Below are 12,467 nucleotides of genomic sequence, written 5' to 3'. Positions count from 1 at the left end.
TTTTTGCTATGGATTTTCTCTATTTGCTTATGAAATTGTTCAGTTAATTTTCTTTAAAACAGTAAAAATCAAATCAGTTCACAGAATCCAAACTGAGACCAAAAATAATTAGGGAAAAACTTCCAGTTAGATGACGACACATAAAACACTTTAAAGAATCTTAACTTGCTCAAATTCAATTTCCAGAACATTTTTGAACAAATCTAAAGGTTGGACACTTTGACTGAGGGAAAATAAAGTTTATTTAAATAATCGTTTATATTTTTCACCTTCACTTGGATCTCTGAATAAGTGCAGAAAATAATTAATTTTACACCTCAGATAGTATCAGTCTTCATTTGCATTAGATTTTAAAATAAAAATCTAAATATATGAGCATCTACACTTAATGGGACAGAATTTATTTTATCACTATGTGTGCAACATTTATGTAACCCGATGTTTCTGCTTGAAAACATCTGTTAAATTCACCTGTTAAACTGTTTCTTCCTCTCCAAGCAAAACCCAGAAATAGAAAAATGACGCACGGGTCCCCAAAAAGCCGGACTCACGTGTTGCGCCTGCGCAATTTACCGCCATCAATCCGCTAGGAGCGCTTATTTAACCCCGACCCGCAGCGGCAGCGGGGATGAAGACGCACCGCCCGCTCGCTCCGGTGACCGACGAAGCTGCAGCACAGCGCGGACACATGAAGACCGACGGCGCGGCGCAGGCGCTCGGCGGCAGGAAGCAGAGCCTGATCGAGGATGCGCGGCGGGAGCGCATCGGCAGCGGCTCCGCGGGGCCCTCCGCGGGGCCCTCACGGTCCGGGGACGTGGCCGTGTTCGAGGAGAAGCACGGCAGGGTCGCCGTGAGCGTCCTGTTCGCCCTCAGCAACGAGAAAAACTCCGGATTCTTTCAAACTGGGAAAATATTCGAGGTAAGATAATAAAAAAAGTCATTTAATTCAGTTCTATGTTATTGTATTCTGACTTCCTTAAAAATTAGATTTTTTAAAACCTTTTTTATAAGGTGAAAATCCAGCTTAAAGTAAAGAAAAATTAAATAAATATTTATTTTACTGAATTATTACATTATTTTTTTATCTATTTGTATCATTCCATTATTATTATTTGTGTTTTTATCTGTGGTTTGCACTTTGGTGCATTTAATACCTGCTTTTAAAGTGCTTATAAATAAATTGACATTTGTTTTTAGCATGTTATTAGTTAGTATAAATGGTTCAGAGAGCAAATTTAAGTTGAATCTAATCCAATTCAAGTTCATTAATAACTGAAAACAAATATTTTATTTTATGATGAAGCTGCATCAAAAGTTAAATGTAATGAATATTAATATTTCCCAATATTTTTCTAAAAATATTCACTAATAGATCGTTTTAACCACTTGAAACGTTTATTTGAAACTTGATTCCTGATTTATTTATGAATTTTATTCTCACTGAATCAATGTAGTTGTAAAATTGCTATTAATAACAAATCCATTGCTATATTTAGAGGCTTTTGGGTCAAAAACAAACCCAAGAAAGAGTCTTGATATAGTCTCAAAGAATTTCTGTTAAATTTTACAAATAAAATGCTAAACAGAAATTTAACAGAAAAGAAAAAAATAAGAAAAACAGTAAAATACTGCCAGGAACAACTAAAAAAACATTAAAATCTTTTTACAGTCGTCTGTGATTTTCAAGCAAAACTTTAGTATTCAGTGCTAATTTGACTATTTCTGTGATTTAAGTTCAACCTAATTCAACTTTTAAACCATGAAATAAAGTTATTTGGTGTACTTTGTAAATGTAATTTTAGCTTAAGAAGAAGGACTGCTTTATATTTTGCATAACTGCAAAAAGTTCTGCTAGTTCAAAATGAAAATTAAAATAACTTCTAAAAAATAAGGGTAGAATATTTGAAGAGTTTGCTTTCTCTATTTATTTAATAATGCAAACAATTTATTTGGCTGAATTGTCATCAAAATAAATTAATTCAGAATCCTGTTTTAAAGATTTGTATGCAAAGAGAGCCTACAGATGTTAAATAGGTCAAAAACTCCAAGTGTGGAAAGTTAAAGTCATCTAACAAATTTAGGAAGGCTGCAGATATATTTCTGCAATAAAATCGAGAATCAAGCATTTGAAATTAGAAAAATATTTTCAAAATATCCAATTTCCTGCTTTAGCTTTACCAATCCCAAAGTATTAAATGGAAAAGCGAACATCGTGTGCATATTTCTGGTCATTTAGACGTTTGAAGCCAAACTTCTCCATGTGGAGAGTCGGCCCAGGAGGAAGTCCAAGTTCGGCGGACTTCCTGATCTGGAGTTTTTCATGAGCTGTGAGGTCCACCGCTCGGACCTGGACGTGTTCATCAACTCGCTGAAACGGGTCGCCGATGATGTTCGCGCCGTGCCCGAGGAAAAAGGTAGGACCCCACAGGCGGGATTTACGGTAATATTTAGACTCTTTATGAATTTATTTGTGTTTCCTGCCTTTGCAGCTCCCTGGTTTCCTCGACAGATTAAAGACCTGGACAGGTGCAACCTGCTGATAACGAAATTTGATCCAGACTTACACTGCGATCATCCTGTGAGTGTTTATGTAAAATAATGCGACCTGTGTCTGACCTTTTTACGACAGTCTGAACAACACATATCGGATGTTTTGTCGGTTGCGACCTTTTCAAAAGTGACCTGAATTTAAGCGGCCAGGTCGCGTCCGTTCGACCTGAACGTCATTGATACTCGACAAACGTCACTATTCTGCGTCATGATACTCGCAAGCGAGAAGAAAAACAACAACCAATGAGGCGGAGGATTAAATTGTTGATGTGCTGGTTCTGGTCGGACAACAACTTAAAAATCATAACACACGCAAACACTGAGCTCTTCTTCTTCTTTTTTGTGGCGGTTGGCAAAACTCTGAGCACGATCTCTATGTGTGACGTTACTGCGCCCTCTACTGCGCATGCGTGACACTTTCAGGTCGCTTACAGTTCACACTGGAGATCACATACGAGTCGCATATATTTGGAAGTGACAAAAAATAAATAAATCAGATTTGACAAATCAGAATTGGGTCACTTCAGGCTGCAGTGTGAATGAAGCCTTATTTTTCTTCCATATTTTTCTTATGGACTTTGGTTCCCTTTCTTACCGAGATTACAGAAAAAATGACTTTCAACGAATCTACTTACAAATACCAACAATGCCAAAGAAAAATTGTGGTTTAAACTGTAACGGCAGTCACAAAATAATCAATAGTCAATATTTTATTGTTAAATGCCAAGAAAATTACAACTGTCAAATTGGAAGATTGTGAAATCCCCAACTGTAGAGACTAAAAAATGTAAAAGTATGGGATGGATATGATTTCATTTGTAAATACTGTATATTTACAAATGAAAATTTATATTTTCAACCAGTTCTGTTTTAAATTGTGTAAACCTAAATAAAAATTACAAGTAATTTTGACTCATTGAGGGAAAATAAACAAATTTTGCACAGAGGTTTCTGTTCAAAGATTAAATCTAGGGGTAAATTAATCTAATTTCTTTCTTTTACGCAGGGATATAATGACTCAGAGTACAGAAAAAGACGAGCTGCCATCTCTGAACTCGCATTTAGATACAAACAGTGAGTAAAAATCTCTTAAACAAAGTCCGATATTGGTGATAAATTTTAAAAAGTTATCTCCTAAAACTGTCTCTGCTGCAGAGGCGACCCACTGCCCACGGTGGAGTACACAGCAGAAGAAATATCCACATGGTGAGCTACAAACGCTGTGCGAAAACGATCTGAAATGTGACAGAAGACGTGACGTTTGTCTGCTGCTTACAGGAGGAAGGTTTACCAGCAGCTGAGGAGCGTTTATCCCAGTCTGGCCTGCAGGCAGTTCCTGGACAGCCTACAGCAGCTGGAGGACGAGTGCGGCTACGGAGAGGATCGCATCCCTCAGCTCCGAGACGTGTCCGCCTTCCTGAAAGGTCAGAGAAAAGAAACGATTTTCTCTGGAAAACAAGGAAAGACATCTGTGTGTGGTGTTTTCCATCAGTCAAAGTCAATGTAAAATTTATTTATATTGCACTTTAAAGAGCAGATTTAAGACTGCGCCAAAATGGTGTATAAAAACGATAACACAATAGAATAAGTTGATGAAAAGAGAAAGAAAAAAAAATACTGGAAACAATAAAATAAATAAAAGTAAAATAAGAGCAACAACAAATAGATTAAATAAAAATACCTCACTTAAATTCCAATAAAAATACATTTTAAAAAGTGATTTAAAATAAATGTAAAATATTAGTAATTTTTCATCACATCAGTCTGATAAAATTAGGCAGATATGAACAACTAATAGTTATTCTTATCTTGTTGCCGATTGTGTCTGGTCGATTTATTTTTTTTATCCCTAAATGTGTTAAAATGGTAGTGAAATATACATAAGCTTGGTAAATATTGGTTATCAACCAGAACAGCAATATTAATATCGGATATCGACATCAGCCCATATTTTCATATCAGTTAGAAATTAGAAATATAACAATTAAATCAGCTACTGTTTCTTAAATTCTGGGGGAAGAAACAATGCACAAGAGATTTAACAAACATTTTTTATTCATAATGTTAATTTTCACAGTTTTTTATGTTATATATACACATGAAGAATTTATATAACAGACCAGCATTAATAATCGCATAGAACTGGACAATCAGTTACAAATTTTTAAAAAAATCAGGTGTACAGAAAGTTTATGAGGTATGAAAACATTTGCAATGTATACTGTACATATCTCTGATCAATCAATAGAATTTAATAAACATACAGAGAAATCATCAGTTTTTCCTTTGACTTGACTTTCCTCTTCATTTGCACTTGTATATTACTGAAAAATTTACAGAAAATTGTCACAAACATTGGTTGTAAATGATGCCTACTCCCACCTGCAGGTGGCAGTATAGTTTACTTTTACACTTATGCCTCTGCCGTACTTGATGTCAAGTTCTGGTCTGTAATTGAGTAGTAAAAAGTCACATTTACCGTCATATTTTTTGCAAAATTCCTTGCAAATATTTCTAAATTAGCAATGTTTTGCAAAAAATTACAAAAGAAGTTACATTCTGGAGGGAAGGATTGATGTGAAAAACTGGTGAATATGATTATTTTTAAGAACCTGTCAAACGCAGAGACAGTTTTAACAGTTATCAATACTTTCTGTAACAACCGGCCCTTTAAGAACATTTGAGACCTTAATGTGGCCCAAAATGAAAACAGGTTTTATATGGTTTCCATTTTGTTTGGACGGACAGGTGGGATGGGATAGAAAACACTGTAAGGCCGTTGAAAATCGAAGGAAGAGTAGAAATGCAATAATTCTTCCATATTCCAAAAATAATCCAGACCTAGACAAAACTTTCCAGGAAACTTTTTCAGGTTTTTTTCATGCTAAGTGTCTTAAGATATACCAGTCCCAAGCCCCTAAATATAGAAAACATCATCAACTTTTAAAAATTGGTGACTTTTGTCTACTTTTCCTCTGTGTGTTTAGAGAAAACTGGTTTCCAGCTGCGTCCGGTCGCCGGCTTGCTCTCAGCCAGAGACTTTCTGGCCAGTTTGGCCTTCAGGGTCTTCCAGTGCACCCAGTACATCCGACACCCGTCTTCCCCCATGCACTCCCCTGAACCGTGAGTTAGTTTTCCAGCATCAGACTCATTAAAGCATCTGTTCAGCTCACTAACTCGGTTCAATCTGCCCTGACAGGGACTGCTGCCACGAGCTGCTCGGACACATCCCCATGCTGGGAGATCGGGAATTCGCACAGTTTTCCCAGGTAAATATTCCCATATCTTTTTATTTTCATCAGTCAAGCTGTCTGTTTTTGCTTAAATCACCTCTAACAGTTTTGTTTTACACCTTTTTGTTTGTTTCCAGGAGATTGGACTTGCCTCACTTGGAGCTTCAGATGAAGAGATTGAGAAACTTTCAACGGTAGGAAAGATATGAGTCTGCTGCCATCTAGTGGCCAAAAGCAGTAACTGCATCTCTGCACATAAAAACGATGTTGACGTTTTCGATTTGTAGATGGGATAAAAGGAGTACGTTTCAGAGGAAAAAAAACTCTCAAAAATTCTGAGATTAATTTAAGAAATTTCCTAGAAAAAACAAGGGCATTTCTAAGTTTGAAAAATCAAAAATTTCCAAGAAAAAAATTACATTTGAGGAATTTTTAAAAGACGATGTCAGAGATTTTTGGCAGAAATTTTCAACCTTACAAGATTAGACATATGAGAGTTTTTTTTCTGTGAAATTTATTCTTTTTCTTCTTCTTATCTACAATGGCCCTAACACGCCATCGTACCTCTCCTCTCCAGTTATACTGGTTCACTGTGGAGTTTGGCCTCTGCAAGCAAAACGGTGAAGTGAAAGCTTACGGAGCCGGTCTCCTCTCCTCGTATGGAGAGCTTGTTGTGAGTTTCTTTTTTTTTCACACACAAATAAGCGTTTGCTTGTTGTGCTGATGGTCCTTTCCCCCCTTAGTTCGCCCTGTCAAACAAACCCGAATACAAGCCGTTCAACCCAGAGGAGACGGCGGTGCAGCCGTACCAGGACCAAACCTACCAGTCAGTTTACTTTGTGTCTGAAAGCTTTGAGGACGCAAAGGTGAAGCTGAGGTACGTATTATGAGAAAAGTTTATAGAGAAGCAAATAGATGTGGAGATAATTAGACTATCTGCTAATTAAATCCCTGTCCACCTCTTGTCAAATCAGAGAAGCAGCCAAGAAAATTAAGAATCTTATGTATTCCACCAGTCTGTCCTCTATTGAGATTGAGAAGGAAGCTATAGTCATAACAAATCCACAAGTAGTCCTGTTTCCTGTTGGCCATGTAGGGAAAATAGCAAACGTCCAACTGAACAGACCAACATGCTATGGGGAAACTTTTCTTAAGAAATGGGAGGGAAGTTGGATTCAATCTGGTAGGATCAATGAAAACACTGAGATTAGGTTCCTCTTTCCAGCAGTATAACAACAAGAGATCCCATTAAGAATCTTTGGCAAGACTTGGAAATTGATGTCCATCGTCACTCCCCATTCAGTCGGACTAAAATTGGGCTAATTTGGTAAAAGGTCATTTTTTCACCAGAAAAAAATTGTTAAATTAAGTCATTAATTTGTACAAATTTTGAAAACAATGTCTAATTTATCTCGAACTTCTATGGCCATTTCCTTCCTATGCAATTCTTGCAGGTAACTTCCAGTAAGCTTCATAGAGTTAAACTGACGCGTTATATACGTCACAGCCAAACGTTGGCAACTGGGTAAAGTTTAAAACTTCAACAAAGTCAATGCCTCCAGAAAACAATTGTTTCTAAATAAGCGAGAGACCAGACCTTCTGGCCGGAAGCAAACCGTAGAATAAGAGGCTGGTTTTCACCAGGCTGCAATTCTACACTACTTTCTTCTGTTCTATGAATAAAATCCCAACAAAACATATGGAAGTGAGGAAATCTCCCTCCAGGGAATCCAAGAATAATCCACAAACATCTCCTATGTAGGAGATTGGTCCAAAATTATGTTGCCACCAAGGCAGAGATTGCACAGGACTGATAACAAATGGGTACATGTAAATTTAGGTGAACACTGACGACTTGGTGACAAGAAACATGGCAAATGGTAGATTGGATTTTAATGGGAAGTCCAAGGGGGGACAGCAGGAAACTGGTGCAAAGTGAAGATTTTCTGACACAATCCATGTATGAGGTTCTTTCTCATCCCAGAAAGAGGGATTCCTTCCAGTTCTGAGACCAATTGCTTCCATGAATGAAAAGAGAAGTCAAACACCATTCAAGAACAATTTCTTGGTGACAAATTGGCCTGAAAATTATGCAAAAAGACACTACACTGGTGTAACTAGCACAAACTTTGGCCACAATTGATGGACCAGAGAGGAAAGAAATGTCATCCACAGCATTTGTTTCTAAGCAGGCATAATATGGGCCAACCTTTGATCAGTGAAGCTATCTAAGGTTTCTGGACCTAAATATGCATTGGATGAATAAATTACCCCTCTTTTCTAAATCATTGATGTATTTAACATATTGTAGCCGTTTCCTGAGAAACGAGATGTAATGAATATAAATTTGTTTCTTTTTGACAGGAAATACTCTGCTAACATCAAGCGTCCCTTTGCAGTCCGCTACGACTCTTTCACTTGCAGCGTGGAGGTTCTGGACCAGCCAAGCAAGGTCCAGAATGCTTTGAGCCAGGTCCGGGAGGACCTGAAGACCCTCCACAGTGCTCTGGAGAAGCTCAGCTCATCCTAAAGATCAAAACTGGATCATCAGCAGATCCCAGAAACTTGAAGAAAGGCCAATTGATGATGTAAACTTTTCCATTCGTAGAAAATCTGGACTAGACCTTTTGATATGTGTATGAAAGGTAAAGATTATGTAAAAGAAGAAATAAATATTTTCATGAAATGTGTCCTCAAAAGTTCAGTTTTTACATTCAAAAGAGGCAGGAAAAGTTGCTGACGCAAGAAGAGTTGAAAGAAAAGGAGGCTTGTAGACCATTTTCTAGCTTCTAATTCCAAACCAACTGTTTTCATTTGGGAAATTCTTGGAAGCCATTTGTCTTTGTGTGTTTTTAAGCAAAGGGAAGGAGCTAATTATGAATGATTTGAGTATCGTGTTGCCTTTCTGCTGGATGGCTTTAGCCAACAGTGAGGCCCAGAACATTATCAGTACCAGGTCACAGAGACCTTGCAGTAAAACCGCAGCACGGTCTGCAGAGCTGCGCTGCTGACAGATGCTCTTCTCGCTTCGTTTCTCGCTCTGCGTGCGACTGGAGAGGTTTTTTTTTCCCTTCGTTCTGAAAGAAGACCAACATTTGATTTCAGGCGACAGTGCGTATCGTACCAGCTCACTCCACGGCTGTCCCTCAAGAAGATGGATCATCTTCATCTGCTGGATTCATGAAGAAACGGCGTCATCAAGACGTCAGTCGCGGTGATTTGGGAAGCGTTTCTTTTCCCATAATTGGACTCCACGGTAAATCAAACCTCCCTGGGAAAGCCTGTGTTTGCAGAAGAGGAAAAGATCTCACACTTTATACTTTAGTGAATCTTGTTCTACAATCATTCTCTCCCCAAAACCCACAAATCTTCCACAGAAGTTGTGTTTTCAGGATGCGAATCCAGAGCGCTAAACAAAAGCAGGTTGCTCCAGCAACTGGACAACCACAAGGAGGGATTCAGTTCAGTTCATTTGCCTTTCATGCGTCATCCAAGAAAAAGCGTCTCTTGTTCTGATGTCAGGGCAAGCCCATCTTAAAGCTGGCTAGGTTATCGCCCCTAGGCTGTAGACTAGGTCATCAAGTTCACTTTAACCTCAGGATTGAAGGAAATTATCCATCCATCCATTTTCTTGCACCCTTACAAAGACAATGGGGCAAAAAACTGATCAAGTACGGCTTGTTTGTAAGGGCAAAATCTCTAAATGTCAGCAGAATTTAGGATTGCAACGCTGCATCTGGATGAACAAGACTTCTGCAGCAATCTCCTGCAGCAGAAGAGATAGAGATGTTTGATCAAAATGCAGAGTAACATCCTTGGAGAAAACCGAACACCCTGCATAAGCAATTTTTTTGTTGAATGGAAATGCAATTGAAAAGATCAATGGTGATGGCAATTTTCTGGCTGATCATCAGTATACATAAAGCCTGACCTAATACAGATTGTTTTGTCTGAAAGAACACCAAGTCGGTAACGGTGGACTTTTGGTCCAAACGTGATGTGGTGAGCGGGTCAGTGGTGTTTAATGGTTGAATCGTGGGGTGGACATGAGCTTTAGATTGATTTAAATACCAGATACTGTGAAGGCCTGACTCTTGGTGGCAACAACTTCCATCAAGTGTTTGTGAAAACTAGAATTTAGTCGCACTCTTTTTACCTGAATTGGTTTAATTCAACCACAATGAAGAGTTTTTATAACCTGAACGGCCTGTTGAAGGTCATACCATAGAGTCTCAATTGAATTTCAGTCCAGACTTCGATTTAGCCACTCCAAAACTTTCATTCTGGTGTACTGTATAACTGTTTGTGGATAATGGCTCTCACTATGATTCACTGGAGGACCAAAGGCTTTGAAACAATAGACGTAAAAAATTCTGTTTTTTTAATTTTATTAGATCAGGGCATTATGAGTTACTTTTTGAGATCTTTAACCCTATTTTGTGTTGGTTCAATTTTAATTTCTTGATCTTACAAGTTAATTAAATGGCTGGTGATCACATTTTCACATAGGCCTAGGTTGGTTTAACAGGCGACAGCATTTTGTGTTTGAATAATATCAAAATTTTACACCTAGTCATGCCTTAAAAAGCCCAAACTCTTCCCTGGACTGTATATGAATAATGTATCTTTAGTTTATGCAGTTTATCTGATCAAACTCCACACAAAAAGCGGCGTCAGCTAACTATTTTTCCCATTGATTCTCTTCATCTGATCAAGATCAAAATGAATCGTTTCATCCTGGGAAAGGTCTGCAAACAAACCAGCTTCAAAGAGCCGTAATTTCCATCTTCTCACATCACGCTCCTCATTATTTCTGTTTGCTCTTTTTGTGTTGAGTCAGGGATTAGTTATCTGAAGGGAAGATTAGAGGAAAGCTGGTTTTGAGGAAGCCTGATCTCACTTTTATCCTATTTCACAGTTTGTTATTAGTGTGCACGCTAAGGCAAGGGATCGAACTGCTTGTGAGGCATGAAAACTTTCTTTCAGATCAAAAAGGTAAGCATCCGAGGACGTGCTTACAGGAAAGACCAGAAGATGGTCAAAAAGAGGCGTTGTACTGATTGTCAGGCAACAGATGGCGTCCATGAGTCGTGAGATTTAAGAGAAAACTTTGGACTCATTCAAACAAAGTAGCAGTGGCACGTTTGTGCAGTGGATGGTGGTGAATGGCCCAGTCCAAGAAACATACAAGGCTGGTGAGGAGGTTTGAAGGAACGGTGCTTCTTGCTGCCTCTTCTCACTTCGATCTGTCATTTAGACGAACTGCTACACAATACATCCCAGTGTGTTTCAGCACAATGAGCAGCTCTGTTAGCACTGATCCTGCAACATGTGTGGAAACAGGTGACTGCCTGTCAAAAAAAATGAGAACACTCCCGACTCTGCAGCTCCGGCATGACATTTCAGGTTTAACAGAAGGTTGGAGAGGGAATGACAGGCCTGACTCTGTGCTTAAAAATGTTGGAAAAGTTCGGTTTGAGCTTGCAAACAGAAATGACTAGTAGCATGTACTGCAACCAAAGTTATTACATGTTCAGTTTGAAGAGCAAATAATAAAAATCCATGCTAATCGTGTGTGATGCCAATGACCGACTAATATCTGAATAACAGAATTTAGCAATCGTGGTGTTTCCATTAAATAAGGAATGCATTTGAAATCACACGTTATTAAGTTTGTTCACATGATAAGTCACAAAAAGACGTAACGCACCGTCATCCTACAGTTTCCTGTCATCTTCTTCGTCTTTTCCGCCGGTAGTAACATCTGGTTGTTGATTATGTACCTTGTGTGATGCGAAAAAAATGTTTCCATTGCAGTTTTGCGAAATATGCTAGTTTGATGCAGCAGAAAAAAAAACATTCTAGTGCAAAATCTTTTTTTTCCCTAAATTGCCATGTTTCCATTAAGCAAATGTCTTTTTGTAATTCTAATAATTATCAACTTAGTTTAAGGTAAAGTAATTTAAGGGTTCATTACTTTACCTCATCTTGCATCATCGTCAACTGCTGCAGATCCAAAGGCTTTTCCTTCACAGTCTCAGGGAACCAAAATGATACAGGACTTCACCAGGAGTTTTTAAAACATCAACAAGGCTCCTTAATATTATCAAACTCAAACAAAATGGTGTCAATTCCTTGTTTTTTTCTATTTTTATATTCATAGAAATTAAGGTTGCTTCTACTTATGCTTCAGAACAGAAATGATTAAAACCATAAGATTTCACTTTGTGAAGAAAATGGGAGTCAATCACTGCTTCAAATGGCTGTAAACACACAAAACATTTTAAATATATTACCGTTAAAGTTAACAGAAATATGAGCAGAAGATACACTGATCAGACTGAAATCAGTTTTTTAAGACTCAACTTTAGAGTTTCCTTTATTTTAAATAAAATATAAAAGTTCTCCGTAGATCTATGATAATCAAGAAAGACTAATAGAAAATAAAAAGGAAGGACATATGGAATAACAGACAACTTTCTGACAATTAGAGAATAAAACCTGGAAATACAAATGTTTTCATACAATCTCATTAGTTTTTCCATACTTTTCCAGGCCTGGAGAATAGTAAAATAAAATTTTAGGCTTGTCCAGACTTGGCAGGAACTCTGTGAAATATAATGTTGGAAAAGAAAATCTAAATGTTAAGCACTTTTCCTTCAGAGTTCGCTGCTAAATGAGAAA

At 37.8% G+C, this 12,467-nt stretch overlaps 1 protein-coding gene across 1 annotated transcript; it reads left to right on the top strand.

The window, feature by feature from the left end:
* Positions 1-465: 465 nt before the first annotated feature.
* LOC102222085 (tyrosine 3-monooxygenase) lies at positions 466-8,441 on the top strand. The gene is made up of 12 exons (XM_005799958.2): positions 466-919; positions 2,237-2,414; positions 2,490-2,578; positions 3,557-3,624; positions 3,706-3,756; positions 3,829-3,974; positions 5,538-5,673; positions 5,750-5,819; positions 5,921-5,977; positions 6,361-6,456; positions 6,527-6,660; positions 8,148-8,441. Exons 1-12 carry the CDS (start codon positions 629-631, stop codon positions 8,311-8,313), a joined length of 1,482 nt encoding a protein of 493 aa, XP_005800015.2. The 5' UTR covers positions 466-628; the 3' UTR covers positions 8,314-8,441.
* The last annotated feature ends 4,026 nt before the right edge of the window (positions 8,442-12,467 follow it).

The sequence above is a fragment of the Xiphophorus maculatus genome, chromosome 17 (genome assembly GCF_002775205.1).
Source record: "Xiphophorus maculatus strain JP 163 A chromosome 17, X_maculatus-5.0-male, whole genome shotgun sequence".
Taxonomy (NCBI): Eukaryota; Metazoa; Chordata; class Actinopteri; order Cyprinodontiformes; family Poeciliidae; genus Xiphophorus; species Xiphophorus maculatus.
This window is presented reverse-complemented; position numbering and strand designations above follow the sequence as displayed.

Excerpts from the sequence above, each read along its gene's own strand:
- LOC102222085 (XM_005799958.2), top strand. The coding sequence starts at position 629 with ATGAAGACGCACCGCCCGCTCGCTCCGGTGACCGACGAAGCTGCAGCA. Across the intron at positions 2,579-3,556 it reads ACTTACACTGCGATCATCCT|GGATATAATGACTCAGAGTA; the intron begins GTGAGTGTTTAT and ends TCTTTTACGCAG. Across the intron at positions 6,457-6,526 it reads CCTCGTATGGAGAGCTTGTT|TTCGCCCTGTCAAACAAACC; the intron begins GTGAGTTTCTTT and ends TTCCCCCCTTAG.